Genomic DNA, 26941 nt, shown 5'->3' with positions numbered 1-26941 from the left:
CTAGATGAGGAGAACTGAGATAACTCGGCTCTTTTTACCTTGAGAAAACTATGGTTCTTGACGTCGTCAGCCAACTTCGATTGAATGCCCCAGAGTCAGGGTCTGTTACAAGCCCCTATACCCTTTGGTTATCACCACCCCCCTCCCATCAAACTCCCAGTCCTGACAACCGCTAATCTACTTCCTGTCTCTGGGGAGCTGCCTGTCCTGGACATTTCATACGAATGAAATCATATAATATGTGGTCTTTTGAAACTGGCTCATTCACTTAGCATGTTTTCAAGGTTCGTCCACATTGCAATATATATATTAGTACCCCATTGCTTTTTATGGCCAAATGATACTTTGCTGTACGTATATATCATATTTTGGTTAGCCGTTCATCAACTGATGGACATTCAGATTGTCTGAAAATCAACGCAAGGCCAAAAAAGGGTTAAATCTGCCCTTAAAAGCTTTTTAATTATCCGTGGCTTTTATTCCAAAAACCTGAATTCCAAACAGTAATTCTTAGGACCACTAAAGCCGGAGAACTTATGAACTTGGCAAAAAAAAAAAAAAAAAAAAAAAAAAAAGGAAAAAAAGGAAGAAAATTTCATATGCAGGTATTCAAACATTCAGTATGTTCTGCTTTTAATGTAATTTTTTAAACCTTTAGAGGAAGATGGATGGGAAATTCTAAGGTGTTTATTTTCTTTTTTAATGTTAGGTCTCTACAAATATTGGTTTTAGGAATAAATGACGTAGAAGTTACATGTTAAGTAGAGGTTAAATCCTAAACTTATTAGTAAATATGATATGTCCAGCACATCAAAGGCGTTCAAAAAATACTGGATGGATTAGTGGATGGATTGATGGATGATTGGCTGGCAGGTATGTGGTGGGATGGAGAGATGGATGGGTAGGAGGGTAGATAGATGGAAGGAGGGAAGGAAGGAAGGAAGGGTAGATGGAGAGATGGACAGATGGATGGATGAATAGATGGAAGGAAGGGAGGGAGGGAGGAGTGAGGAAGGGAGGGTAGAAGGAAGGAAGGAAGGAAGGAAGGAAAGAAGGAAAGGAGGGGGAGAGAGGAAGGAAGGGAGGGAGGGTGGAAGGAAGGAGGGAGGGAGGGTGGAAAGAAGGAAGGAAGGGAAGGAAAGGAAAGGAAAGGAAAGGAAAAGAAAGAAAAGGAAAGGAGGGAGAAAGGGAAAGGAAGGGAGGGAGGGAGGAAGGAAGGGAAAGGAAAGGAAGGGGGAGAGGAAGGAAGGAAGGAAAGAAGGGAGGAAGGAAGGAAAGAAGGAAAGAAGGGAGGGAGGGAGGGAGGAAGGGAGGATGGAAGGAAAGGAAAGGAAAGGAAAGGAAAGGAAAGGAAAGGAAAAGAGGGGGGAAAGAGGAAGGAAGGAAGGAAAAAGAAAGGAAAGGAGGGGGAGAGAGGAAGGAAGGAAGGGAGGGAGGGAAGAAGGGGGGGTGGAAGGAAGGAAGGGTGGAAGGATGAATGGGTGGGTAGGCGGAGGGATGGAAGGATGAATGGACAGATGGGCGGATGGATGGATGGATGGAGGGATTCATGTCATGATTTGGAGCTGTTGGTGGAGAGTCCCTCTTGGCTGAAAGAGGTCACCGGAAGCCCTGTGTGTGCCACAGGCAGCCTGCGATGTGTTCTGCGTGGGAGATGACGTCAACATTGAGAAGGCAAACAACTCCCTCATCAGCAACGACCGCAGCTGGAAGAGAGACAAGTTCCGCCTCACCTACGTGGCCGAAGCTCCGGAACTTACACAAGGTACCTCTCCCCCCCCCACCCCCCCGCTCCTGGGGAGGCACGCAAGACGGGGGGGGGGGGGGGGAGGGGCAGGAAAGACAGGAGTTCTCACCTCCACCCACTTAGAGGAGGTGGGTTTCATTGCTTACCTTTCGTGCAATCCTCTCAAAACAAGTCCACTGCCAGCGCCCCCCCCACACCCCTGCTCAGCCAGGCGTGTCCTTGGATGTCCCTCCCTCCAGCAGGAGGATGTCACTCTGACCTCTTCTTCTCAACTCAGCTGGACCCGATTTGCTTTTCCTTCGCATTCTCCACAGCCGGCACCACCCACCCCCCCACCAGAGTCTTTTCTTTCACCTCTTGGCTTCACTCTGGGGGACAGTGGAAGTGTGAAGAGAGGGTCAGTAGAAGCTGGAGGGTTTGCACCACCACAGTTTAACCCCATCTCAGGAAGACTGTTGTTTTGCTCCCCGCAGGTCTATCCAATGTCCACAAAAAGCGGGTCTCGGCCGCTCGACTCCTCAGCCGCCAAAACCTTCAGAGCCCTAAATCCAGGTAGGAGCACCTTTGGTTGGCTCGGGGTCACCCCCCTGTGCTCCGGGGGTCACCCACGATCGGGGCAGAGAGTCCTGGTTGGCTCGGGGGACTGGCTTCCCCGTTACTATTCCAAGTGCCACGGAGACCCCCCCTGCTGCCTTGCAGCATCGAGATTTTCCTGCTTTCCCTTTGCCAAGCTCTGACCTAGAAGGTCCAGGAACGGAGATGGTGGTGACCATGGCGGAAAGCAGAAACAGGAAGGATTTATGAGGCATTTTTGATATAGACCGCACCCTTGTCAGACTGCTAACGTGCATCGCACCCCAGCATCCCGGTCAGAGAACATTTCCTCCTTGTGGGTCCTTCTTCTCTGTGGAGTCTTGAAAACTGGCTACCCGGACTCTGTTGAAATTCCTCTGGGACGACAGGAGGTTCGTCACCTCACAAAACAGCCCACGCTGTGTTTCGAAGTGCAGGTTCTCAGAGATCATCTTACTCTCGCTATGACCAGAGGGCATCTTCCTAGCACTTCATTTTGACCCCGGTGATACTCGAGCGACACCCAAACCAGATTCAGTTCTTCCAAATGGGAGATCCGCTAAGAGCCAAAGCCACCAACCAGCCTCTCCTGGGGTCTTGATTCCTTCCCGTCGTTCTTCCTAAGGCCTAGTTTCCCGAGCCTTTCGCGTTCGTCAAAGGACACGCTGTGCCCTGCCGGGGATGTCGTTCTCAGACCTGGTCACAGTGCAGTGGAGGACCTGTGGGAGCCGCCACGTGCCCCGAGGCTCTTGTAGCCTTATAACCACCACCCCCCGTTTGAGCGGGACACCCTGAGGCCGCCCAAGATGTCAGGCGTTGTCCTGATTGCCACGCTGCTCTCGCATTAAGCTTGCATCCTTGCTGCTCTTAGACATCGAGTGTTTTCAGAGTGATGGAGCCAGGTCCGTCCATCACTGTCCTTGAGTAAAAGGTATTTGTGGCCTTAATGAAGTCCTTTGCATCGATCCCTGTTGAAAGGCGTTTTTGTTTTCACTTTCCAGTTACAGCCCACAACGCTCTTTTGAAATCTTGATTCTTTGCACATGGCATAGTGCAAAGAGTAGGCTCGCAAGCTGGACAGCCCTGGGTTCTGCTGCACACCAGCTGTGTGACCGTGGGCAAAGTCACTCAGGGCCTCGGAGCCCCGTCTCCTTATGTCAAAGGAGAGTGGTGGCCATAAAGATCGCTGATGGTTAGCTAGTGCTTTCTGTGTGCCGGGCACTGTGTTGACTGCTCTCTGTGTGGGATCTCCCAGAACTCTTTGACCAGCCCAGGAAGTAGGTGCTCCTCTGACCATCAACACTTTAAACGTGAAGAATGGCGATCAGAAAATGCAAGTGACTTTTCCAAGGTCACGCAGACTCAGTTCTCTGACTCCAAAGTCTGTATGCTGGATGGCTCCACATGTGACCTCAAGAGCATTGCAAAGCCGTTGTATTAAGGACAAGGTGCACAAAGCAGCTAGCGTATCATACGTTTCCCTTCTCTTCCTTGTCTGTCCCAGCATCAAACACCTGCAAATGTAGTATGCATGCTTTCTACGTGGGCTCCAAACCTCTGATAAAGTTACCAGCAGGATGAAGCCCCCAGAGCTCTCATGTTCTCTCTTAGCTCCTCCAGCAAGAAAGAAATGGATTGGGAAATTAATCCCTTTGAATAATTAATTAAATGCTACATTCGGAGCATAATGATCTCTGATACAGGGAGGGACTCTGTATTTGAAATACGCACCCTACTTCCCAGTCTGCCCTGTGGAAAGCGATGACTTTGGTAGCCCAGAGGAGAAGGGACCGAGAATCCACTGGAAATTTCCTTTAGCAACAAGCTCTGAAAAACCAGATCACAAAAATTACTCCCTAAACCATAAAAAGCAAGGTCCTTTGCAAATGTTCTGCATGCTAAGTCCCAGAATAACCCCCACTCACCTCTGGAAAGGACAGCTGACTCTATGCTGAGGGAGAGAATACTCCAGCAAGGTTAGGACCTGGAACGTAGTATTAAAATCAGTCATGAAGGAACACAAAAAGAATCAGATTGTATACAGGTGTCTATGTCTTGAGAAGCACAATCCGTAACAGTACCTCTTTTCAGGCTTACTGCCATCTCCAGCTTTATAAGTTGGGGTTTTTTTAAAAGGATGATTGAGTCAAAAAGTATGATACTCTCTCCCATTTTCCCCCTGCCCAAGTCGGCACAAAGTCACAGTTTTGGGGCCATGAGCAAGATATCACAAAACTTTCTCCGCCCCACAGACCCTTAATTGCAGGCAAAGTGACCTGCAATTTCTCTTCCTCATCGAAAGAGAAAAATGACCACGGTTACTGCCTGGCCAGGAGATACACTTTCTAGGTACACCAATTAGCAAACAATAGAGAAGCAGATATAATGGAGTGGTAATGGGTAATCGGGTTGGGTGATCTTAAGTCCCAGATATCAGAAGGAGGAAGGAAGACACAGGGTAGGCTTTAGAAAGGAAATGAGGACAAAGGAGGAGCGTCTAGGCAGAGGCTGGCAGGAGCCAAGGTGCAGCAGGGGTCCTGAGCCCTGAGGCATCGTGGAGGGTGGCAGGACATTACGACGGACAGTTCCTGGTGGGGGAGCTCTCGATTCGTGTCTCGCCTCGGATGAAATTGCTTCTCTCCAACTTTCCCGCTTCGACAGAGAACATCGACATTTGGCTTAACCCAAAAACTCAAGCGTCCATCTTGCCTCCTGCCCCTCCCTTACACTGCACATCCAGCTCACAGCCGGTCCTCTGGTCCTATGGGACTTGGCTTTCAACTTCGTCTCAGACCTACAGCTGCCACCTGGAGCAAAGCCCTGTTCATCAATGGTATTTGTCTCCCTGTGTCTTGGCTTTTCTCTCAAAGATACGTTTCCAAACGGCAGCCAGACCAGTCTTTTAAAAACGTAAATTGAATCCTCTGCTGCTTCAAGCCCTTTAGTGGCTTCTCACCGGATTGAGGAGACCTTCAAACTTCTTGCCATGACAGGTCATAATGAGGCCTTTGTGATCTGGCCTCTGCCCGGCTCTCTGATCTCCTTCTCCCACCTCCAAACACTCCAGCCTTCTTTCCCTTCCCCAAACATGCCACACCTTTTCATACCCCAGGGCCTTTGCACATGCACACTCTTCCCAAACAGATCTTTGCATGTCGCCTTTTTCTCTTTGTTCAGGTCTCTGCTGACATGTGACATCACAGAGGGCTCCCTGACCATCCTTATCTGATGGTCACTCGGCCCAGCCCATCACCACCCACCCATCCACATCACCAACCCCCTCTGAGACCTTTTTAAGTTGCTCCTCAATGAGAATAGAACACTTTGTTGTGCGTCCATCACTGTCTCACCAGTGCCTAGAACAGTGCCCGGCACTCAATATAAATTTGCTAAACGAATGAAACTTGAAACTTACAATATTTACTCTTTCCACTGAAGAATGAAAGTAGCTATTTTTTTTTTCCATTTAATGCTGGATGTTAGCTGACTGTTGTTTCATCTGTGAGCCCGTCAATGAGCCACTGCCAAGCACACGTGTGTGTTATGCTTCTGTGCGTGGATATAAATCACAAGCAGTGGATACTCTGGAGGAGGGGATGGTGAGGCTCCAAATGACTGCTACCTTCCCATCCCTCCCTTTCTCCCCTTTCTCTGTACTTCTCAAAGGCCCATATGTGTCCCAAGCTTAAAAAAAAAAAAAAAAAAAAAAAAAAAAACTTACAGAATCCTATACAATTCTTACAAACCCCTCCCCCCCCCCCAACTGAGATTTAAGACAACTGGTCTCCAGGTTAGTGCAACTGGGAAGGGGTTGGGGGGAAATCTGCTGCCCCCACAAAGTCTCAAGGAGCAGCCCATCAGGGTGTCCTGGGGCCACGCAGCCATTCAGCGCTGGGCTTAGGAAGTCATGCCTGATCAGAGGCTTGCAGAGTCCCCCGGGTTAAATTCCCAGCCTGGGGCACAGCCTGGGCCCACCCAGCTAACCTGCCAGCTGCCTCCCCATTCCTGCCCCTTGGCGGCCTGACCACCTTATGTCACGTTCAGGAGGACTTGGGAGAAATGACTGTGAACGTGAGCCAGCTCAGCAAGTACGGGTCCTCCGCATTTCTATTTTGTACCGCCCAGAACGGAGGCAAATATACTTCTGAAAGAAATCGTGATGATCTAGGAGAAAGTGGGAATTGATTTGCGGGCCTTTCAAAGGCTTCCTGTGGTTGGCGCGAGAGGCTCCGAAATGAGCAGCCCCACAGCGCCCCCTGCTGGCTCTCAGCCTCTGCTAATTCCGATCGTGGAACTGGCAGGAGGTGATGATGTCTTTGCTCTCCAGGAACCAGAAATCCCTATGAACTCAGAGCAGAATCAGTCGAGCAAGTCCTTATAATTGACAAGATTAGTGTCCCAGGGATAGCAAAATCTGTCCAGGAAAAGAGAATGGGACCCCAGACCCTGACAGCACCATTCACAATTTCAGCCACCAATTTCCCCACCAGACTAAGGACGGGGGGTGCCTTGCTTCAAGAAAATACTTGCAAAAGTGAATGTGCCAGCACAACTCTTTTTAATAATGGTGGCTATTTGCAGCACAAAAGGCTTCTTGGGTGTGCCAGAGACTCCTTTAAATAGCGAGTCCCATTGATCTATTCAAGTGATGATTTACATTCTGTGGAGAATGTAGAAACTTCACATTGAATACGAAGGGTCTCTATCAACTGAGAACCAATTAGCAACGAAGAAAAGCAGGTCGAAATGCAGACTCAAAGAGTACAAAGAATCTGATTTTCAAAGGGTGATGGGGCCCCCAAGTTTCCAGGTGGATCTGTACTAAAACTTTGTAAAGGACCAGAATGATCGTAGTCTGTGAATTCATTCTTGAAGCCTTCCCTTGGCATACGCCTTCTGCCCTTAAGATTCAAAAACCAATGCAAAAGAGAAGTACCTGACAGATATAAATAAATTTCTCTCTGCGTTTTCTCCTTAGATCTCTCAAACTTATATTGGTGGATTTGCACATAACAAAGACCAATTATGTTTCTCATTTCCATGACAATATGGGGACCCTCCACTTACAGAAGAGGGGTGGAGCTTGGGATTCCCAGGAGAGCCGGCATTACACAGAATGGGGACTCAGCTACCTTGGCTCCAATGGGGTAGTGGTTCCTGGGAGAACCCCAATTAGTACTGAGAACAGAGTCTGTTATGGCGGCTGGTTAACCCTGGGAGTCTGAGGTCTCTTCATCTAATAAATATTTCTTGAGTACCAACGATGTGCCATGCACGGTCCTATTTGCCAGGAATAGAGCAGTGGAGAAAGCAGATTCCTTGCCGTCTAGAATTTACATTGCCCTGGAGGCCAGGGGGGCAGGCAGGGGGCCAGACCACAAACCACATGACGATGTAAACTCTACTAGAGGGCAGATGGCGGTAAGTGGTTTGGAGAAAGGCAGGTGAAGGAAGATAGAAAAGCAAGGGATCTGAGGACTGAACCCTGAGGTACTCTCATGCCCAGAGTTTGGGGAGACAAGAAGGAGCCGCCAAGGAGAGAAGATCAGGAGAGCCTGGGGTGCTAGAATCCAGGACAAAGGAGTTGAGAAGGAGGAAGTGAGCAGATATGCCCAGTGCGTCTTCCATGACCAAGAGGAGCGCTCGGAACTTTCCATTGGATTTGCAATGCGGAGCTCATGGGTGCCAAAAGCTGTGGTGTGGAATGATGGGGGCAGAGGACTTGGGGCCTCGCGGAATGGAAGGAGGGGGATTGCAGCCACAAGAAGAGACAAAGGAGCAAGGAGAGGAGGCAGTAGCTGGTGACCCTTACCCAACTGTTCCTCGACTTCCCCTCCAGCCGATCAACGATCTTCGTGCGTCTCCACACCAATGGGAATCAGGAACTGCAGTACCAGCCTGGGGACCACCTGGGCGTCTTCCCTGGCAACCGCGAGGACCTCGTGAACGCCCTGATGGAGCGGCTGGAAGATGCTCCCCCAGTCAACCAGCTGGTGAAGGTGGAACTGCTGGTGGAGAGGAACACGGCTTTGGGTAACTATGGCCAGGGCCGGGCACCCCACCCGGCTGCTCCCGAGGCTCCTCCCCTTCCCCCGGGGGCTCCAGGGGCAGTGCGTCGGGGGGGGGGGGGGGGGGAGAGGAGACCCGTCCTTCTTCCCCATCACCGTGCCAGGTGGCAGAATGGGTCTCTGTCACCTCCAGTTTTTGAGACTGAAAACTCCTCCCGGGCTCATGGCTGAACAACCTTGGCCCAACTGGCTGAGCCCGCGTCCATGGACCAGCGTCCATGATACCAGGACACCCATAGCTCATCCCTGGGGGCAGGGGCTTCTGCCTGCCTTCATCACCACCGCCTCACTGCCCACCAAATAAGTAGCAGCTGAGTGCCCCTCCCTCCTCTTAAAATGAAAAGGCACTATATGCAGCTCGATGGCCCACTAGAGGTTGAACCACATTTCTGGCCTCATTAGATCAGGTTCCGGTCGTTTCTGTGACCATCCTTGACATTCCTGTTGAAGAACTTTCACAGGCAAATGGGTCTCGGTGCTTCAGCTCAGTAGGCGCAGGTAAGCCTAGGGCTCAGGTACGAGGAACCACAGTGACCTTACGTGACAGCCCCTGATTTGGTGACATATCACCTTTCCGAAGGAGTTAGGGTGTACCGCCAGAGCAGAATGTGGAAATAGTATGTGGTCAGAGCCCTGCTGAAAAGCCCACCGAAAGATACCACTTTGAGGGCGCCTGGGTGGCTCAGTCAATTAAGTGTCCAACTCCTGATTTCAGCTCAGGACATGATCTCACGGTTCGTGTTCTGTGCTGACAGCATGGAGCCTGCTTTGGATTCTCTCTCTCTCTCTCTCTCTCCCTCTCTCTCTGCTCCTCCTCTGCTCAAAATAAATAAATAAACATTTAAAAAAAAAAAAAGAAGAAGAAAGATACCACTTTGGAGAGACAACACTTTATCTTCATAAATCCTACCCAGCCAAGTTCTTCCTTGGTGTTGGACTAGCACTTTTTTATCTTGGGTTGAACCCCTGATATAAAGTAAAGGCTTGTGTTTAGGGGCTATATCAGGTGCAAATTACACAGACGCCCTACAGTGTAGTAGTCAGAACGAGGTCTGGAGCAGTGCTGCCTGACTTCACACTTATGACTTGTGTGGCCTCGGGCAAATCCCTTTACCTCTCTGTGCTTTTTCCTTTTTTCTCAGTGGCAACACGGGGATGATGATAATAATAGCACCAATCACCTAGGATTGTTGTAAGGACTAAATGAATTACTGGAGAATAGCACTTGGCCTAGAGAAAGTGCTAGGAAAGTGTTAGGTATGTTTGCAATTTTAAATACTGAAGTCCCACTGAGAGGTTTGAGAGGCTGGCACCATGAGAGGGCAGACAGAGCCAAAATAGACCCATAGCTTGTGTTCAGTAGGGGGGCTCACTGCATAGAATGCCACGGGACTGTCTCATGCTATTTTAATAATGGTTTATTCTTTTTATTTTTGAACTGGTTTGCTCGATTGATTTTGCATATGCGCCTTGCATAGATGAGGTGATCGCGTGGTCCCCAGAACCCTGGGTGTAGATGTGGAACATGGAAGGTGGCAAGCCAAGGCTCACCGGCCCCGTCCTCTGTCCCAGAAGCAAATCTGGCCTTCCTGGCCTGGACCTAAGCCCTCGGAGCTCAGACTCTCCTTCCCCCGTCCACCCCTCACCTCCATAGGCGTCATCAGTAACTGGACAGATGAGCACCGCCTCCCGCCCTGCACCATCTTCCAGGCCTTCAAGTACTACCTGGACATCACCACGCCGCCCACGCCACTGCAGCTGCAGCAGTTTGCGTCCCTGGCCACCAGCGAGAAAGAGAAGCAGCGACTGCTGGTCCTCAGCAAGGTGGGTCCCTGGCCTCATACAACCCCCAAGGGCACCTTTCACCTCCTAGTTGGCGGAGAGTTATAGAACTATAACCACAGCTGTCCAGCAGGTGGCAGGGTTGAGCAAGAGTTGCCAATTTTTGTTTGCAGGCGGCCGCCATATTGGCTAGTCCTGAGCATCTCCCTTCATTCTAAGGTCTGACAGAACGAGGGTAACTCTTTTGAATCTCAGAGTTCTCTGGCCTAGTAGAAATTGCTGTGCTAACTCTTGTTCCTCCTTCCTTTGCAACTCTTGAGCTTCCATGAGTTCTATCTGAGCCCATACTTAGGAGGAAAAGAAATAGAGAATCCCACTTGCCCTGTTTTAGAGAGAGGCCTTTCCCAAAGCAGAGGACTTATTGGTAGGACTGCAAGATATAGGAGCCCCTCTGATGGTAAAATGAATCAAACAAACCCTTCTATCATCCTTGCTTTGAAGCCTAGGGCTTCCTTGCCCCAAGCTGCTGCAAAACCTGGCTCAGTAGAATCCTACCCAGGGGGGCCACCCAGACTTCTCCCAGTGGGCGCTCCTCTCCACTAAGCAACATTGGTTTAGCTCTCTTCTGCTGTCCAGGAGAGGGCACTGAATGATGGGCAGAGAGGAAGAGGCTAATTCAAAGAATGCATATTACAGTCGACCCTTGAACAACACCGGGGTTAAGGGTGCTAACCACCCCCCATGTAGTAGAAATCCACATATAACTTTTGACTCCCCCAGAATTGCCCCAAATATAGCCTACGATTGACTGGAAGCTTTACCAGGAATATAAACGGTCGATTAACACACATTTTGTATGTTATACGTAGTCTATACCGTATTCTTACAATAAAGTAAGTTAGAGAAAAGAAAATGTGTTTGAGGGACCCGTGTTGTTTGAGGATCACCTGTATTTAGAAGTTAGAAAAGTAACACCAAAAGGAACATTTATAGAGAGTTGTAAGGGGTTAACTCTGGAAAGTTGGAAACAGATTGGAGAAGTCAGAGCATTAATTTTCATCATAAGCTTTGCAGAATTGTTTCACTTTTTACACTGTGTACATGCATAACTTTAATTTAAAGGTGTAATTCATGAGTCAGGGGCTGCTATGAAGAGGGACCAGAGATCAGTACTGTTCGGACGGGATGATTTCAAGTAGAATTTGATAAACTGTATGTCTTAGCCCGTTTCTTCCAAAGAGCGCAAACTCTAAGGTGGGGTTAAATGAGTAAGGATTTTTAATAAGGGAAACACCTGTGTGAGAGAAAAATGGCAAAGACTCAGGTAAGGCTGGGAGAACCATCAGACCTCTAACAAGTCTGACCCCAAGTGAAGGAGAGGGAAGAAGTTTGAATGGAAGCATCTAGAACGGCAGCTGCTGCCTTCGGAAGGACCAGCACTGGTGACCCATGTCTGTTTCTAGTGGGTGTCCATTTCAGACAGGAGTTCCTGAGGCTCTTGGCTAATTGCACCCTTGTAAGCTAGAGATCAGTGAGACTGGAGGTCTGGGGGTGGGGGGGCACGTCCTTAAGGGTGCCATACCCTATCAATAGAGCAAGGGTCGCCTTTAGGAACATGGGGGAAAGCTTTGTTATACGATGCACTTATAATAGGCTTTATTCCTCAAAGTCTGAGCATCCTCTAAGCAATAAGGGAATGCCCAGGGCAGCTTCTGAGATGTAGGAAAAATAACTCCAGAGCCCCAGAGGGGCTGTGCTGTCCACATGCCCCTGAACATGGTCCACCACACCCTAACCTATTCCTTTGGGGCTGTCATTCACCATCTTAAACTTGACCTATGCTCTCTGCAGATGCATCGTCTCCAGCCCTGCAAACTCACAGATCACAGCTGAGTTCTGTATCAACGAGTCACAACTCCTTCCATTTCCAGGTCCTTCTCTCTTGACCTTTACATATGGCAGGACCTATAATAGTTGGGAGCACAGATTCTGGGGCCACACGGCCTAAAGTGGGTGTCAGCAACCTTTTCCCATAGACAGCCAGGTAGGAAGTATGTGAGGCTCACGGTGCCTGAGGTCTCTATCGCAACCCCATAAACTCTCCCGTTATAGCCCAACAGCATAGACAGCACCTAAGTGAGTGGGCGTGGCCAGGGTCCAATCAGACCTCATTTGTGGGTGCAGAGATTTGAATTTCATATCACATTCTCGTGTCATGAAATAGTATTCTTTTGATTTCATCCCCAGCTCCCATCCGTTCAAACACGTAAAAACAACTCTTAGCTCCTAGGCTCCTACGAAACAGGTGGTTAAGCCACATTTCCCTGTCAGGCTGAAGTCTGCCACCCCCCACCTGGATTCAAAACCCAGAATCACTGCCTTAAAGCCAAAGGGCGTCCATATTTGTCCGTTGCCTCATACGGTCGTAAGAATTAAAAGCTGGCACGGAGTAATTACTGCATAAATGTTAGCCATCATTTATGATGGCTCATTACCTTCCCTGGACATCCTGATGCCCTCGTTGGAAGTGTGTACCGGGACGGGTGCAAGTCCTGTGTCCCTCTCCTTGGCACAGGGCTTGCAGGAGTACGAGGAATGGAAATGGGGCAAGAACCCCACCATCGTGGAGGTGCTGGAAGAGTTCCCGTCCATCCAGATGCCCACCACCCTGCTCCTGACCCAGCTGTCCCTGCTGCAGCCTCGATACTATTCAATCAGTTCTTCCCCAGACATGTACCCTGACGAGGTGCACCTCACCGTGGCCGTTGTCTCCTACCACACCCGAGGTGGGCAAGGGCACTGGGAGAGCCTCCGGGTCTGCGTTTGCCCCCAGGGGCCTCTGCAGGTCTGCCAAATCCCAAGTTCCCAGGGAGGAGACCCATCCCCAAGGCCAGGAGCTGGGAAAGGGGCCGGGCAGGTGGATCGCCCCTTCAGGCAGAGCCAACCCGGTGCCGAATCAGGAAGCGAGAAGGATGTGCGTTTGAAACTCTTCTCTACTCCCCAAGCCTGAGAGCCCTTTTACTGTCATCTCCTCATCGCCACCCCCCCCCCAACCAAGGCAGCGACTCAAACAAGCCACCCCCACCCATCCCTCGGGGCGGGGAGCTCCCTGCTGCGTGATGTCCAGCTGGCTGTAGGTCAGTCAGATACCCTAGCGTTTTCCTCCTGTATTTTCCCTCCTTGATAAAGCAGTTAAAATGCACAGTGCCCGGGGGAGCTCTGAGACCGGCATCCTGGAAGGTCACCCAGAGCACACTGACCGTGACCTCAGTCAGTGGCAGGATCTGAATCCGACCCACCCTTACCCACAGGAACCCTGGGCGGTTTCACAGCCGTGAGCTCACCCCAACCATACCATGTCCAGACAAGGAATTCCAAGGCACAGACTTGGCATGGGGCTCTGGGCCTTCTGCTCTGGAGGGAGCGGGGAAGCCGGGGACGGGGAACCTTGGGGACAGGAGGCGCGCCAGACCGCCTTGGTTCCTCTGCTAGATGGAGAAGGACCAATTCACCACGGCGTGTGCTCCTCCTGGCTCAACCGGATACCGACTGACGAAGTGGTCCCCTGTTTCGTGAGAGGGTGAGTGGCAACTGAAAAGGAATGACCGTTGTCCCAAATCTGCATATGGATGTCCTGAGGTGGGGTAGGTGGACCAGCCCCGCGGGTTCCAGAGAAATGGCTGAGTCAGACAGAATTGAGATCAGCAAACACTCCGAATCACTCCAAGTTGTTAAGTCAGTGGGATCATGGGAGGGCGACGCAGCAGAAACTGGGCAAGACCTCCAGTTCAAGTCAGGTCAAGGTAACAAATATGTATCAAGTGCATGTCCTGGGCTGGATGCTGGGGCTGCAGGAGACGGCCGGGCAAACGCAATATCCGCTTTCCTGGAATCGGCAACCTTGTGGAAATTCTATCTGATGTCTCCCGGCCACCCTATCCGTTTCCCACTTTCTTGGAGATGGGGAAGATCCAAGCCATGCCCCCACCCCCACCCCGCATCGATCAGAGCTGTTCCTCCCAAACTCACTTTATTTTTTTTTATTTTTTAAGGTTTATTTTTGAGAGAGAGAGAGAGAGAGACAGAGCACGAGTGGGGGAGGGGCAGAGAGAGAGAGGGAGACACAGAATCCGAAGCAGCTCCAGGCTCCGAGCTGTCAGCACAGAGCCCGACGCGGGGTTCGTACCCAAAACCGCGAGATCACGACCTTAGCCGGAGTCGGACGCTTAACCGACTGAGCCACCCAGGCGCCCCCAAACTCACTTTAAAAGGGCATTCCTGCCTACGGTGATCAGTGCTATACTGTGCACTTAAAAATTTTGTTAAGAGGGTAGGATTCATTGAAGTGTTCCTACCACAATCAAATAAAAAATACAACTTAAAAAAGTTTTCACGATAAAGGATATACCTGAGCCCACGCTAGGTTCCTGCTTTGGCAACCACTAATTTCTCTACCTGAGCAGTGGTCTCGACCAGTGGTTTTTCTCAGCTGCTGGGAGTAGAGTGCTCATGGGATGGTCCATATGCCATCAGCGTGAGAACCCCCGCCCCCCGTGGTGCTTCAAAAATACAGTATCCTGAGCCCAGACTTGCTGCATTGCCCAAAATTCGGCACTTTAAACACCCTCCCCCACCCATGGTTCTCTTATACACGGCAGGCTGCTCCCTGATCTTGGGAGATCCCACGGGTGGTTAAATCACTGCTTCTCAGAGCGGGGGATTCTCCCCCGCCCCCCATCCCCGCCCAGGGCACATTTGGCAAATTCTGTGGACACTCTTGTTTGTCACAGATAGAGGGTGCTCCTGGCGTCTAGTAGGTAGAGGCCCAGGGGGTGCTGCTCAATATCCTACCACGCACGAGGCACCCCGCCCCCCCCGCAGCAGAGAAGCGTGCAGCCCCAAATGTCAGGAATGCTGAGGTTGGGAAACCCTGAGTTAAATCGATCCCACTGCCCTTTGCGTCTTAGCCCAGCAACGAGGAAAATTGGGAATTGGAGTCGTAGCCAGATTACCTCCTGTTTGGGGGATTCCCCAAATCTCTGGGACCCCCCCCCACTCTGATCAGACCCCACATGAAGAGTGCGATCCCACTGAGTTACCAAGACGGTCAGGCATCCTTGATCAGACTTGGGCTCAGCCAGCCTTCTGATTCTCTCTTTCTTGCCCAGAGCACCCAGCTTCCACCTGCCCCGAAATCCCCAAGTGCCCTGTATCCTCATTGGCCCAGGCACTGGCATTGCCCCTTTCCGAAGCTTCTGGCAGCAGCGACAATTTGATATCCAGCACAAAGGTGGGTCAGAGTTCAGCAGCTGTGGGGTTTCCACCCCGCCTGGACCCGGGGAGACCCGCCTGTGTCCCAGCCACCCGGACGAATGATGGCGTTGTCTCTCCATTGCATCACTGCCTGGGGAAGGGCAGGGGGGGGCGGTCATAGTACTGACCGGACCCAGAGGTGAGGTCCACGGTTGTACTCCAAAGGACACATCCAAACAACTCTCCCAACCCAGTTCATCCTCGGGCCTGAAATTCCATCCCCAGAGGACATTTCTTTGACCGTTAAGATAGGACCCATCTGAAACGTCACGCAGACCTGAAAGAATAAACCTTAAACCTTCTCAAAGGCATGTGTGGGTGTGGGATCGTCCCAAAGGTGGTTACTCGAGGGCAAGCCTTGCTGTGTGAGAGACACAACACATCAGCTTTGGGAGGAGAGAGAGCAAGAAACCCACAGTGGCGGTACGCATTAAACGGGGATTTATTGAGCGTGTAAGAAATGCCAAACGCTGTTGTGGGTGCCACAGGCACAACGATGAACAAGACAGGGAAACAAGTTAAAATAATATTAATAATAATAATAATAAGCTTCCGTCCTAGACCAGTCATTCTGGTTGGAATAGCTCATACTGATAAAGGATTCGCCGCCTGCTGGGCTCCCCTGTTTTACTTCTCAGTCACCCTGGAAGGTAGATGCTATTTTTATTCCATTTGCACCTGGGGAAATACACACCCAGGACATTAAGTAAGCTGCCCACCATCACACCGAGCAGGGATTTGAACCCAGGTAGTATGGCTCCACAGTCTAGGCCCCTAGCACTACCCAAGTGGGGGAGGGGGGTGCTAAATAGCCAGGGGGTGGGGGCAGAAGGAAGGATTGAGACCCTGAGCACACCGTACCTGCTTCCCTCAGTGCGTGCATGCGCGCGTGTGTGTACCCCAGCCTGTCCCCGTGCTTGTGTACCTGTATCCGGACGGTACACACCAAGGCTTTCAGCACCCCACCCCTGGCATCACCACCCATAGCCCCAGGTCAGGCCTCAGAGCTGTCAGTGACACGAGATCTTCCCGGTCCCCAGGAATGAGCCCCTGCCCCATGGTCCTGGTGTTTGGGTGCCGGCAATCCAAGATAGACCACATCTACAGGGAGGAAACTCTACAGGCCAAGAACAAGGGGGTCTTCAGAGAACTCTACACGGCCTACTCGCGGGAGCCAGACAAACCAAAGGTAACATCCGGCCCGTTCACAGTCCCCACGCCCCAGCCCAACACCTGCCGACAACCCCCCCCTTTCCCGAATTCTCCTGCGGAACATTGCTCTGTACTTCAGGAAGCAGGAGCACAAAAATACCGATTCAAAATATTTAACAGCCCATATCCTCTGATGCCACTTCTATGAAATATCCGGAACAGCCAAATCCGTAGAAACAGGCAGCGGAATTGTTGGTTACTAGGAGCTGCGGGGATGGGGGGCTGACCGCCGATGGGCACAGAGTTTCCTTTGGGGGTCATGAATAAGTTCTAGAGCTAGACAGAGTGATGGTGGCCCAAGATTGTGGTATATGAAATGCCACTGAATTGTCCACTTTTATATGTGGTGTGTATTTTACCAAAATAAAAAAAAAATACTTAAAAATATGAATAATAAAAAACCGAAAAACACATTTAACAGTCCATTAGAGGCACTACCTGTCAGAATGGTCACAGGCCACTGGACTGGAGCACGCTCCTGCTGGATCTTGGGGAGACCCAGGGGGCGGTCCCCGGAAAGGGCCCAGGGCAGCTGGGGTAGGGTGGGCACTCAGAGGGTCCGGGCAGCGGCTGTTTGACAACCGGTGTGCTGGGTTTGTGCGGGTGTGAACTGAGAGCCCCTCGCCCCTCCCGCCTCTTGCTGTCTGGCCTGGGGCCTCCTCGGGACGCCAGCCCAGGATGCCCGCAGGCGCGAAACCCACACCTCGTGGAGAACAGGCGTTCCCACCCCGTGGGTGACCGCTGGCCGTTGCAGAGGGGAGCAGATAGATAGTGCCCTGCTCTGTGCTGCTCCAGGGGGTGGCGCTGGGGTGTGTCCTCCCCCCTAGAGGGTCCTTAGCAGGGCTGAGCCCCATTCACACACCCTTGGCTTGGCTTTCGCGGTCTTACTCACTCCTCCCGGTCCCCTGGGGTCACGGGTGTCGGGCTGCGCTCCCCTGGGGGAGTGAGCTGCGCCGGACCCCAGCTCCTCCCCATGGCTCTTCCTGCTCCCCGCAGAAGTACGTTCAGGACATCCTGGAGGAGCATTTGGCAGAACCTGTGTACCGAGCCCTGAAGGAGCAAGGGGGCCACATTTACGTCTGCGGGGACGTCACCATGGCCGCCGATGTCCTCAAAGCCATCCAGCGCATCATGACCCAGCAAGGGAAGCTCTCAGCGGAGGATGCTGGCGTGTTCATCAGCAGGCTGAGGGTGAGCGACAGGCCGGCTTCTTGGATCCCTTTTCTGGCATCCAGTTCCCGTCTCCTCTTCCTCACCCCGCCTGTCTCAGTGATCGGGGGAGCCTTGATGACATCCCCGGCTGCTCCATTTTCCCATGTGTGGCGCAAGGTGGAGGCTACTGGTGGCCCCAGACCATAGTTGAGAGAGAAGGAAGGGTGACTGGGCGCTGGGTCAGGGCAGGTGCAGGTATTAAATAGGGAGGGCGGCAGTGCTGTGTGAAAATAACAAGTGAGTGGGCTGCTGGGTGGCTAGATAGAAACCGTCCACACCCAACTTTTCCTGCCCCCAGAACCAAGCTGCAGCACTGCCCTGTGTGGTGGTGCAGGTTGAACACTGCACAAAAAAAAGTTTGTCTAAGGCCAGCCACCCTATGTTTGCACAGAGCCATGTACCTTGGCACGGAACTGTGTCTACCCCAGAAAGAGGGCTACTTTCACCTAATTTGCACAGAGGCTGGAAGCAGCCCCGCAAGCAGAGTCCTGATTGAGTGGCCAGCTGCCCCAAATAGGAGGGACCGAGTCCCATGCCTCCACAAAGCTCCAGAGATGATCCCATCCTTCCCCCTTCTTCCCTAAATGAGCATTAAACATTTTTTTGCACAAGAAGTCTTGCCCTAAATCTAATGCTGAACCCCAGGTGGTTAAAAAAAGAAGAAGAAGGAGAAGAAGAAGAAGAAAAAGAAAAGAACTTTCTGGTAGAAATGCCACAGAACCAAGGGGAGCGGCAGAGAGCTCCTATCGCTCAATCTCGTTGGCATGAGCCTTGGAGACACTGTCATAGATTCCCGGACCTCTGCAAAATAAGGTTCAAAACCTACCCCAATTAAAGGTGAACCCATTCTACAAATGTGCAACTTCCTTCAGGACCGAAGGGTGCCAGAACTGAACTCTGTGCCTCGTTGTGCTTCACTGTGATTCCGCGTTGTTCCCCCAACCAGTGCCCTGCCTCAGCAGCGGGGCACACTTTCCCCTTGTTGAATCCTCAAGGACACGGCCCTGGGAGGATGTTCTTGCTGCCTGCCCCTCAGTTTGCTGAAGGAGCTCCCACATTCTCCAGAAACTCTTAGACGCCAGAAATCGGTCATCACTTGTGCTGTTTCTTGAATCCCCAGAGGAGATTCCTCTTTTTTGGCTGTTTATTTCTGCGCAAAGATGCCCGTCTTTGGATAAACTCATGTGTGCCCGCCAAGTCTCCACTCTGGTGGCTGTGCGGTGTTCCCTGAGTGCTAAACGGGCACTTTTCTTTTCTCCCATCTCTGCTGGCTTCTTTGGGCTGTGATGCCTTTTACACTCCACCCAGCCATGCCCAGAGCTGAACTTTGCAGGAACAGGAGGAGGGAGAGAAAGGGAGCGAGGTTTCCCTTTGACCTCCTCACTCCCTCTGTCCTCAGAATCGGCAGCTCTGTTTCTGGATGCAAAGCGAAATGTTCTTTGCCCCCTGGGCTGGAGAGACGGCTCTGCGCTGGAGAGCCCAGGGTCTTGTGAAACGCAGCCCTGGAGGCCAGAGATCCTCCAGGGGGCGCTGGGTTGCACCTTGTTTCTTTAGGAACGGACTTCTTTAGGGATATTCCATTCCAGGGTGTCAGCGTTGTCTGTCCCTTTCCCGCCTTTGGCTGGCATTTGAGGGCTGTTTCTGTCCCCCAGGATGACAACCGGTACCATGAGGATATTTTCGGGGTCACCCTGCGAACATATGAAGTGACCAACCGCCTTAGATCTGAATCCATTGCCTTCATTGAGGAGAGCAAAAAAGACACTGATGAGTAAGCAGCCTCCATCCTGTGGGCAAGGGGCGGGCAGGGGTGTCAGGCTTCGTTTCACACTGGCTTTCCCACAATGTGGGGGGGGGGGGGGGAGGGGAGAGGGAGGAGGGCAAATGCACATTCTCAGGCCACCCACACCTGCTGACTCTGAAACTCTGGAGCGAGAACCTCGGTTTGTGTTTTAGAAAGCCCTCAGGGGATTCTGAGGCCCCTCCATGTGTGGGAACCCGGGCTTTGGGTGCCCAGCGTCTGCCTGGGGCGCCCCCTAGTGGAACAATGGCTCCAGCCTCTGGGAGGGCGTGTTGTAGCCACTGCTCCCGCATTTACACCGCCTCCCACGCCCCCCAAGTCGCTCAGAACATTCTCATCCACACAAATCCCAATTGGTGTTATTATGACAAGTTTACCGGCCTTCTGGAAGTTGCTGGGAACAGTCAGAGGCGTCGCGAGACTGGATTGAGTCTCAGGATTTCAACCTTATCTGAAGGCCTTGACCTTTGAACTGCGATTGCAAGGTCGCTCACCCTATTCCCGCCACAGAGAACTTCCAGACCACCACCGGATGCCCCTTGTGTTGAATTAAGTGGGAATTCGGCTGTCTCGTTTTTGGTAGCAGAGGGAAGACACCTGTTTCTTTTTTCCTTAAGTTTGTTTATTCTGACAGAGAGAGAGAGAGAGAGTGCCCACGCACATGTAAGTGGGGGAGGGACAGAGAGAAAGAGGGAGAGAGAGAATCCCGAGCAGGCCCCACGCCACCAGTGCAGAGAGCCCAATGCGGGGCTTGAACTCACAAACCTCAAGATCATGACCTGAGCGGAACTCAGATGCCACCCAGGCGCCCCAAGACACCCCATTTCTTAAGCAGCCTCCTTTCTCCCCCCTTAGGATGACATACTTCGTGTCCAGTAGGCCCACACTTGATTGCCTTTCAGATTACAACCCCTCTGGCTGTCAGAAAGCCCCTTTCATTGTCCCTCTTCCTGGCCCTTTGTGTTGTTCATTCCAGAGGAGCCCCAGCTGGGGGCGAGGAGTGGGGAGGGGGGGGTGGGCAGGCTGCAGAAGAAACGACAGAGCTTGGTGCCCTGTGCCCAGAGCTTGGTGGCTTCCCTGGGGCTCTGCAAGGAAACAGAGCAGCTCTGTTCTGTGACACTAACTCCCTCCCTCCCTGTCTTCCTACAGAGTTTTCAGCTCCTAACTGGCTCCTCTTGCCCAGATGGATGGCCGGGGGGCTGTCCCCTGCGCTCCGGCAGGGGCGGCTGCAGGTTTCCTAAGCGTGGACACTGCTGAACCTTCCCTACGGGACCCCACGTGGCCCCCGCTGTCCCTCTCGTCCTGTCACCGTGGTTGTTCCTCTTCTGGGTCCCCACCCCTCGGTGGTTTCCTTGGCCCTCCTGGGTTTTCTCCTTGAGTTTTCCTGCCGCAATGCAATGCCTTTATAATCCACAGTGGCTCTTCCAAAACTGTGTCCCCCTCTCTCTCTCTCTTCCTGACAAGGGCAAATCACTGGTGCATGAAGTCACTGGAACATGGCCGTCGCTCCTATTAGGGCTTGTTTTCTGGGGTTTCCCCTGGAGAGGCTGCAGGGACTGGTCAGGAGAGTCCCAGCCAGTCCCTCTGCCGCTGAAGCCCCCCCCCCCACCTTATCCTTTTTTTATGATGACGTCCTCGTTGTGTGTGTATGTGTGCACGTGTGTGCACGCATGTGACAGGCCTGGGTCCCCGTCGTCCGCCCCCTCCCCTGGACAGGCGTGTTGCCGGCAGCCTCTCAGTGCCCCAAACCGTGCCCTGGCCTTGTATTGGTTCCTCACGTGTCCATAACTTAAGATCTGTGCTCCGTGTTCCTGAAATTCTTATCCCTGAAGCACCTTAACGGTCCCCGGTTGCCAAGGGCAGGGAGAAGGGAGTGTGACGATTAAGGGGAAATCTCCATCAAAAAGGGGCTCACGGAATTGCATGCGTTTAGATCCCAGCACGCACCAGTGAGCGAGCCCTCTCTGGGAAACTAACCCATCTCAAGGATTAAGCAAACCCCCCTCCCTGATCCTACCCTGCCCGCCCCAGATAGGATCACCTGATTTGGCCCTCCCCAGATAATCCTACCCGCAAGTCTGGGAAGTAATGTTCCTGTCTTCGCCACCAGGTGACTTGGGGCAAGTCACTTGTCCTCAGTTTCCCCTTGTCATGTTATGAAGCTAAAAAAAAAAAAAAAAAAAAAGAAGAGTATGAATAGATGAAACTTTAAAGTGGTGGAGACTGGAGAGCATCTCAAGGAAGAGTCTCATCGCCGGGTTTTTTGTTTCGTTTTGTCTTCTCCAAATGGGAACTTGCCGATCTGCCCTAGGAAGGAAATCACAGAAGCCCGTCCAAAAGGGTAGTTGGAGAGGGAAGCCATAACGAGGCTTCACATAGCTTCTTGTATGGGACCACAACCCAGGGTGGCCTGCCCCACACGCTCTCGGACTTCTACGAGTGATCCCGTGGTTTCAAGCCTGATAAAATAATTTTGACACATTAACGAACTTTGACTCCAATCAAAAATGGCCAGCAGTCTTCAGGGCGAGGGGCCTGCCCTGGGTCCCCAGGGCTGGAAGGGGAGCCTTCAGACAGTGGGTGCTTCTGTTTGGTTGTGTCCTAGCATACAGAGAGACAGCTTCGCCTTTCTGTAGGTCACAGTGGGCATTTCCTGATGCTCCGCTTGGGGGGCCTGCCAAAGAGAAAGTGCCCCCCCACCCTCTCTAGAAGGGACTTAGGACAGGGGGCGCCAAAGAGGCGTCCCCAGGAGGGGACAACCTCGGAGATTCTTAAAGGCAAAGGGCAAACTAGACCTCGCCTTTCTCCGCCCGCCCGTCATTCAAGGAGGAATTCATCAGCGCTTCCCTCTCCAGACCAAGCTCTGCGCGTGCTTCTCCGTCCCCAAATAAGTACTTGTGTGAAGTTCCTCTGTGCATCTTCTTCGTATAGCCCTGCCCTTCTAGTAGCAGGCAGGCAGCGGGAAACATCATCTCATTGTGTCAGGGAGTCCGAAGCAGCGATTATAGAACGGGGATGCATCTTTCGTCCCCAAAAAGGAGTTTTGTTTTTAGAGTAAACGCCTTTCAACTCCCGACACAAGCTGCTTCATGATGCCCGGGGAGAAGACTGGAGATCGGTCTGATGTGTTTCTCTCCTTTGCCAGAATCCCTGTTAGGAAAAACCTCGCTGTTAGGAGCCTATCGGGAGGCAGAGTGAAGTCCAGGTTCAGGGTTTAGGTCTGATCCAGGGTGGGTAAATGCTGCCCTCTTGTGGTGGTTTTTAGTTCAGTCCCAGTGGCCAAAACGAGGGGCCCAATTTGGCTTCACAACAGGTGAGCAGAAAGAAGGATTCACTGGGCATTTGGGGGTCACCTAGGCTGCAGCCCTTTTGGTCCCTCTCCGCCTTGAACTGGTCTGCCGTGGCTCCAACCGCATGTAACAAAAGTGAGTTTGGCCAAGAGGAAGGAGACATCCCCAGCAAACAGGAAAAGGTGAAACGGTCACGCTGCCCATCTTGACGATGAATCCATAATCACGTCTTGACTATGAATCCCGCACCTCGTGTTATGAAAGAAGAGAGGTAATTAAACTCCCTGAGCGGAGGAGTGTTTTCCCGATTGGTTTCCACAGAGTGAGGCAGCCCGGGACCTTTCTGTTCGGGGAAATGCTTCGGACTTACCGAAATGGAGCTTTTTGGAAACGGACCCGAGTCCAAATGGTAACTCTGTCACCCCTCCTCCCTGTTTCCACAGACAGCCCCGGGCTGGTGACTTAACCTTTCCAAGTCCATCTACAGCGCCTATAGAGCAAAGTGGGTTAAATGAGATAATGCCCGTAAAATAACCATTTATACCTCCTGGCCCGCTGACGCTTTTGAATTTTTTTTTTTTCACTTCGTCAGTAACTGTATGCAGAAGGCGCAATGATGTGTACAGAACAATATACAGTTCCTGTTTGTGGAAGATTAGAATCTCGTATGTAGACACACAAGGCTTAGAATCAACATACATGTCTGGGGTTCGAGAATTGGGTGGATTGCACCTGCCGGCCTGGGGACACCAGGTTTCGAGGAAGTAGGAAGAGTGGGGACGAAAGGCACAGACTGGGAACGGTAAATCGGGGCTGGCTTTCAGGCGTGGCTTTGGAAGGCTGTGGAAGCTGTCGGTGGTGAGGCAGATGCCTGGCAGGTGAGCAGGGGCCAGGTGCTAGGGAGAGGCGAGGGCATGTCGAGGAATTTTGACTTCATTTGGTAGGCAGCAGGAAATCCCTAAGAACGTTTTTTTTTTTAATGGGAAAAAAATAAGGCGACTGGAATTGCGCTTGGAAAAGAATATTGGGGCTGCAGCACAGAGCGTGGATGGCTGGCCTGTTGAACTATCTGTGGAGTATTGCGGTTACCAAGACTGGACCGAGGGAAGAGGCAGATGCAGTGACAAAGCCACTCCAGGGGCTGAGTCACCAGGAACTGGGGACCTATCTGTTGCGGAGAAAGTCAAGAGTCTTACCTCTAGGCTGAGAAAGGAGCCTCGTGAGGAAAAAACAAAACAAAAAACAAAAAAACCAGCCTCATGGGAAAGAAGAGTGTACACTTGTTGCCATGATTACCAGCCAATGGGGTGAATCCTTCCAGGCTCCGGCCATGCCTGCATGCACACAAAGAGAACTGACCCCAGGCCAGTAGACGTTGGCCTTAGAACACGGGATTTTCTTGCCAAACACATTCTCGGCAGCCACCTGCTTTGGACTTCCGAAAGGAGGTCAGGTTTTGCCCGAAGTCCAAAACAAGTGAGATTTTTTGACCCAGATCACGGGTAAACAGTTTCTATGCCAGGATGGGCCAGCCAGATGCCTGGGCCCCTTCTCCTCTAGAACGTTGGCCATTCGTGCCATCAGGAAAACTGTGGGGTTAAGATCTTGTTTGAAGCCGGCCATTAACTGGCATATTTTCATCTCTGCTACCCTGACCTCTAATGTGTCACCATGGCCCCCTTACCCACAAAGCCTTCTGTCTGAACTGGCCGGTTCATCTGAGACCACCTGCAGGTGACAAGGAGAGAGAAATATTCATCTGGGCATCCTAGAGGACTTGTCCATCCTCACTGACATCTCTCAACCCTTGTAAGGCTTCCTGCATCCAAAAGTCCTGGTTAGCTCAAGAATTAAAGGCCAGGGGCTGGAATGGGGGAAGGGAGATCTGAGAGTCCCTGCCCTACCTCCCACCGTCCGGGACTCATCACAGATGGTCCCACGAACCTGAATCTGACCTTCCGGCGCTGACACGAACCTGGTCTCTCCTTTCTCTATCATACACACCCTGTCCTCGGTCCCCCGCCAATCCCTGCCCCCAAACACCGATGAGACTCGGGTGAGTCTTAGGTGAGGACCCAGCTAAATGTTCACCCCTGGAACACGGGTCTTGAGTCTATTCCCTATGACTACTTGTCAAAGCCCCGTGCAAGGGCGGAGGTCAGGGGTAGATATGCCTTTGTTTGTTGAGGCGTCTGAGTTGTCCTGGAATGTCCGAACGGTTCTGGACAAGAAGGACATGTCTGCCTGGTCCAGGACAGCGACCATTCTTAACGAGGTGGCCCTGGCAGGCAGGACCGAACAAACCTGCCTTAAGATGCTGCTTTTCCGTAGTCTTCCAGAAAATGACTCCAGGACATCAAAGTGCCCCAGCTTGGCACCCAAGCTGTCAGAGCCTCTGGTCCAGGGCCAGCCAACCTCAGCACTATTGGCATTTGGGCCCAGTTCTTTGTGGTGGGGGCTGCCCTGGGCGTTGTAAAGACAGGATGTGGCATGTCATCTCTGGCCTCCACCCACTAAAAGCCAGTATCAGTCCCCGTCCTGCCAAATGTGACAACCAAATATGTCTTCGGACATTGCCAGATGTCCCCTGGGAGCAAAAACATCGCTCCTGGCTGCCCCAGGCGTTTTCATCACGGACCTACTGGAGTCAGCGGAGGACCCCTCGGCCTGATGGCTTTGTTTCCGTTATCTGCCACCAACTTGAGACTCCAAGGATTTGGTGGGGGGCCGGGGGGATAAAAAAAGTGGTTTCACAAACTCCCTCCCAAGACAGAAGGATGCTGCTTCCATCCCGGTAGGAGGCTGTGCCCTCGGCATCGCTCTGATTATGACCCGTGAAGGCCCAATGCCGTGCCGCCCTGCCTCCACCCTGTTTTCCTTGTGTCGCGCTGTCTTGTGATCGTAGACCCACTCTGGGCTCAGCAGTGGTTTTCTGGAAGGCAGAAAGAGAGAGAGAACACGCAGTTGGCCGCCCCTCCTTGCTGTCCCAATGGGTTTCCATTCAGGGTTGAGGAGCTGGGGAGGTGGGCAGAGTGGGTGTCACATGTCACCAAACACACACACACACACACACACGCCGTCAGAAACTCGGACGTCCCCCTACCTCTGAGCTCTCGATGCTGCTAATGTCCGCCCAGTGTCCCATGCGCTCCGGCACCTTCCTTTAAGGACTGACGCCCGCCCCACGCTCCTCGCGAGGTTGTCCAAGCTGTGTTCACTGCATGCTGTCCTTCTAACTCGTCCTCATCTTCTAACTTGATGGAATTCAACAAAAGTCTACTTATGCCTGTTTGCATTATGGTTACAATATTAAAAAGTGGAGTCGACTTCACTGGCTGTTGTCTGTTGTTTGATTTGCTTGGAGCTTCTCCCACCTTTGCTTGCTGTCGCTGGCCAGGTGTCCCCCCCCACCACCCCCACCCAGGAAGCCCACCCTGAGGGAGGTGGCAGAGATGCGTTGGGGAGTGGTCTGAGGCAGGGGAGGGGAGAGGCGGGGAGGGAGGGAGGGAGAGCAGTCCACCTGATCCGAGGGAAAGCCGGAGCTGCAATATTGTCGCAACAGAAATTTCAGCCAACAGTGCAGGGAATTCTGAAGGTGACCTTCCGGAGCTGTCCCGTGATTTGCGGCCAGAAGGCCGGGTTTCATACCCCTCTGTCAGCCAGTCCTGGACCAGCCTGCTCTCTGCAGTAGAAGCCACCCCGGAGGGGTGGATTGCTGAGGGCGCTCCAGGATGCTTCCAGCAGCTGGGGAACAGTTCTAGAGTCTTGACATGGATCCAGATCCCGGTGGAGCATTCCCAGCATCCTGTCCACACTGCCCCACAACACCTTTGCCCCCATGATGGCTGCATTCACTGCATGGGCCCCAAAGAAACTGTACCACCTTCGCCCCAGCCCTCTCTCCCTGTATACACAACCCTGAGGACCCTAAAACCTAATTCCT

The 26941-nt window shown here is 52.2% G+C and overlaps 1 protein-coding gene and 1 long non-coding RNA gene across 6 annotated transcripts in view; one reads left to right on the top strand and one right to left on the bottom strand.

Moving 5' to 3' along the window:
- The window catches only part of NOS1 (nitric oxide synthase 1), a 184413-nt gene extending 158084 nt beyond the window's left edge, over window positions 1-26329 (top strand). For 3 of the 4 annotated variants that reach the window (XM_045456924.1, XM_045456926.1, XM_045456925.1), the window contains exons 20-30: window positions 1627-1765; window positions 2221-2299; window positions 8160-8353; window positions 10043-10212; window positions 12746-12956; window positions 13663-13750; window positions 15339-15460; window positions 16524-16672; window positions 17692-17886; window positions 19560-19678; window positions 20858-21141. In XM_045456924.1, the coding sequence (XP_045312880.1) occupies window positions 1627-1765; window positions 2221-2299; window positions 8160-8353; window positions 10043-10212; window positions 12746-12956; window positions 13663-13750; window positions 15339-15460; window positions 16524-16672; window positions 17692-17886; window positions 19560-19678; window positions 20858-20873 (1482 nt within the window). In that variant the 3' untranslated portion in view covers window positions 20874-21141. Of the gene's footprint in view, window positions 1-1626; window positions 1766-2220; window positions 2300-8159; window positions 8354-10042; window positions 10213-12745; window positions 12957-13662; window positions 13751-15338; window positions 15461-16523; window positions 16673-17691; window positions 17887-19559; window positions 19679-20857 lie in introns of all 4 variants that reach the window. The other variant, XM_045456927.1, reaches the window with a different exon arrangement.
- LOC123587307 lies at window positions 3276-4910 on the bottom strand. 2 transcript variants are annotated; one of them, XR_006707223.1, is made up of 3 exons: window positions 4246-4910; window positions 4052-4147; window positions 3276-3834 (listed from the first exon to the last, which is right to left on the bottom strand). It is a non-coding gene; the product is annotated as an uncharacterized LOC123587307 (long non-coding RNA). The 2 variants fall into 2 exon arrangements; XR_006707222.1 differs by having other exon boundaries at window positions 4052-4910.
- Window positions 26330-26941: the final 612 nt, after the last annotated feature.

Source organism: Leopardus geoffroyi, chromosome D3, assembly GCF_018350155.1.
Source record: "Leopardus geoffroyi isolate Oge1 chromosome D3, O.geoffroyi_Oge1_pat1.0, whole genome shotgun sequence".
NCBI classification, from domain to species: domain Eukaryota; kingdom Metazoa; phylum Chordata; class Mammalia; order Carnivora; family Felidae; genus Leopardus; species Leopardus geoffroyi.
Note: the sequence above shows the minus strand (reverse complement) of the source record. Positions and strands in the feature narration are given on the sequence as shown.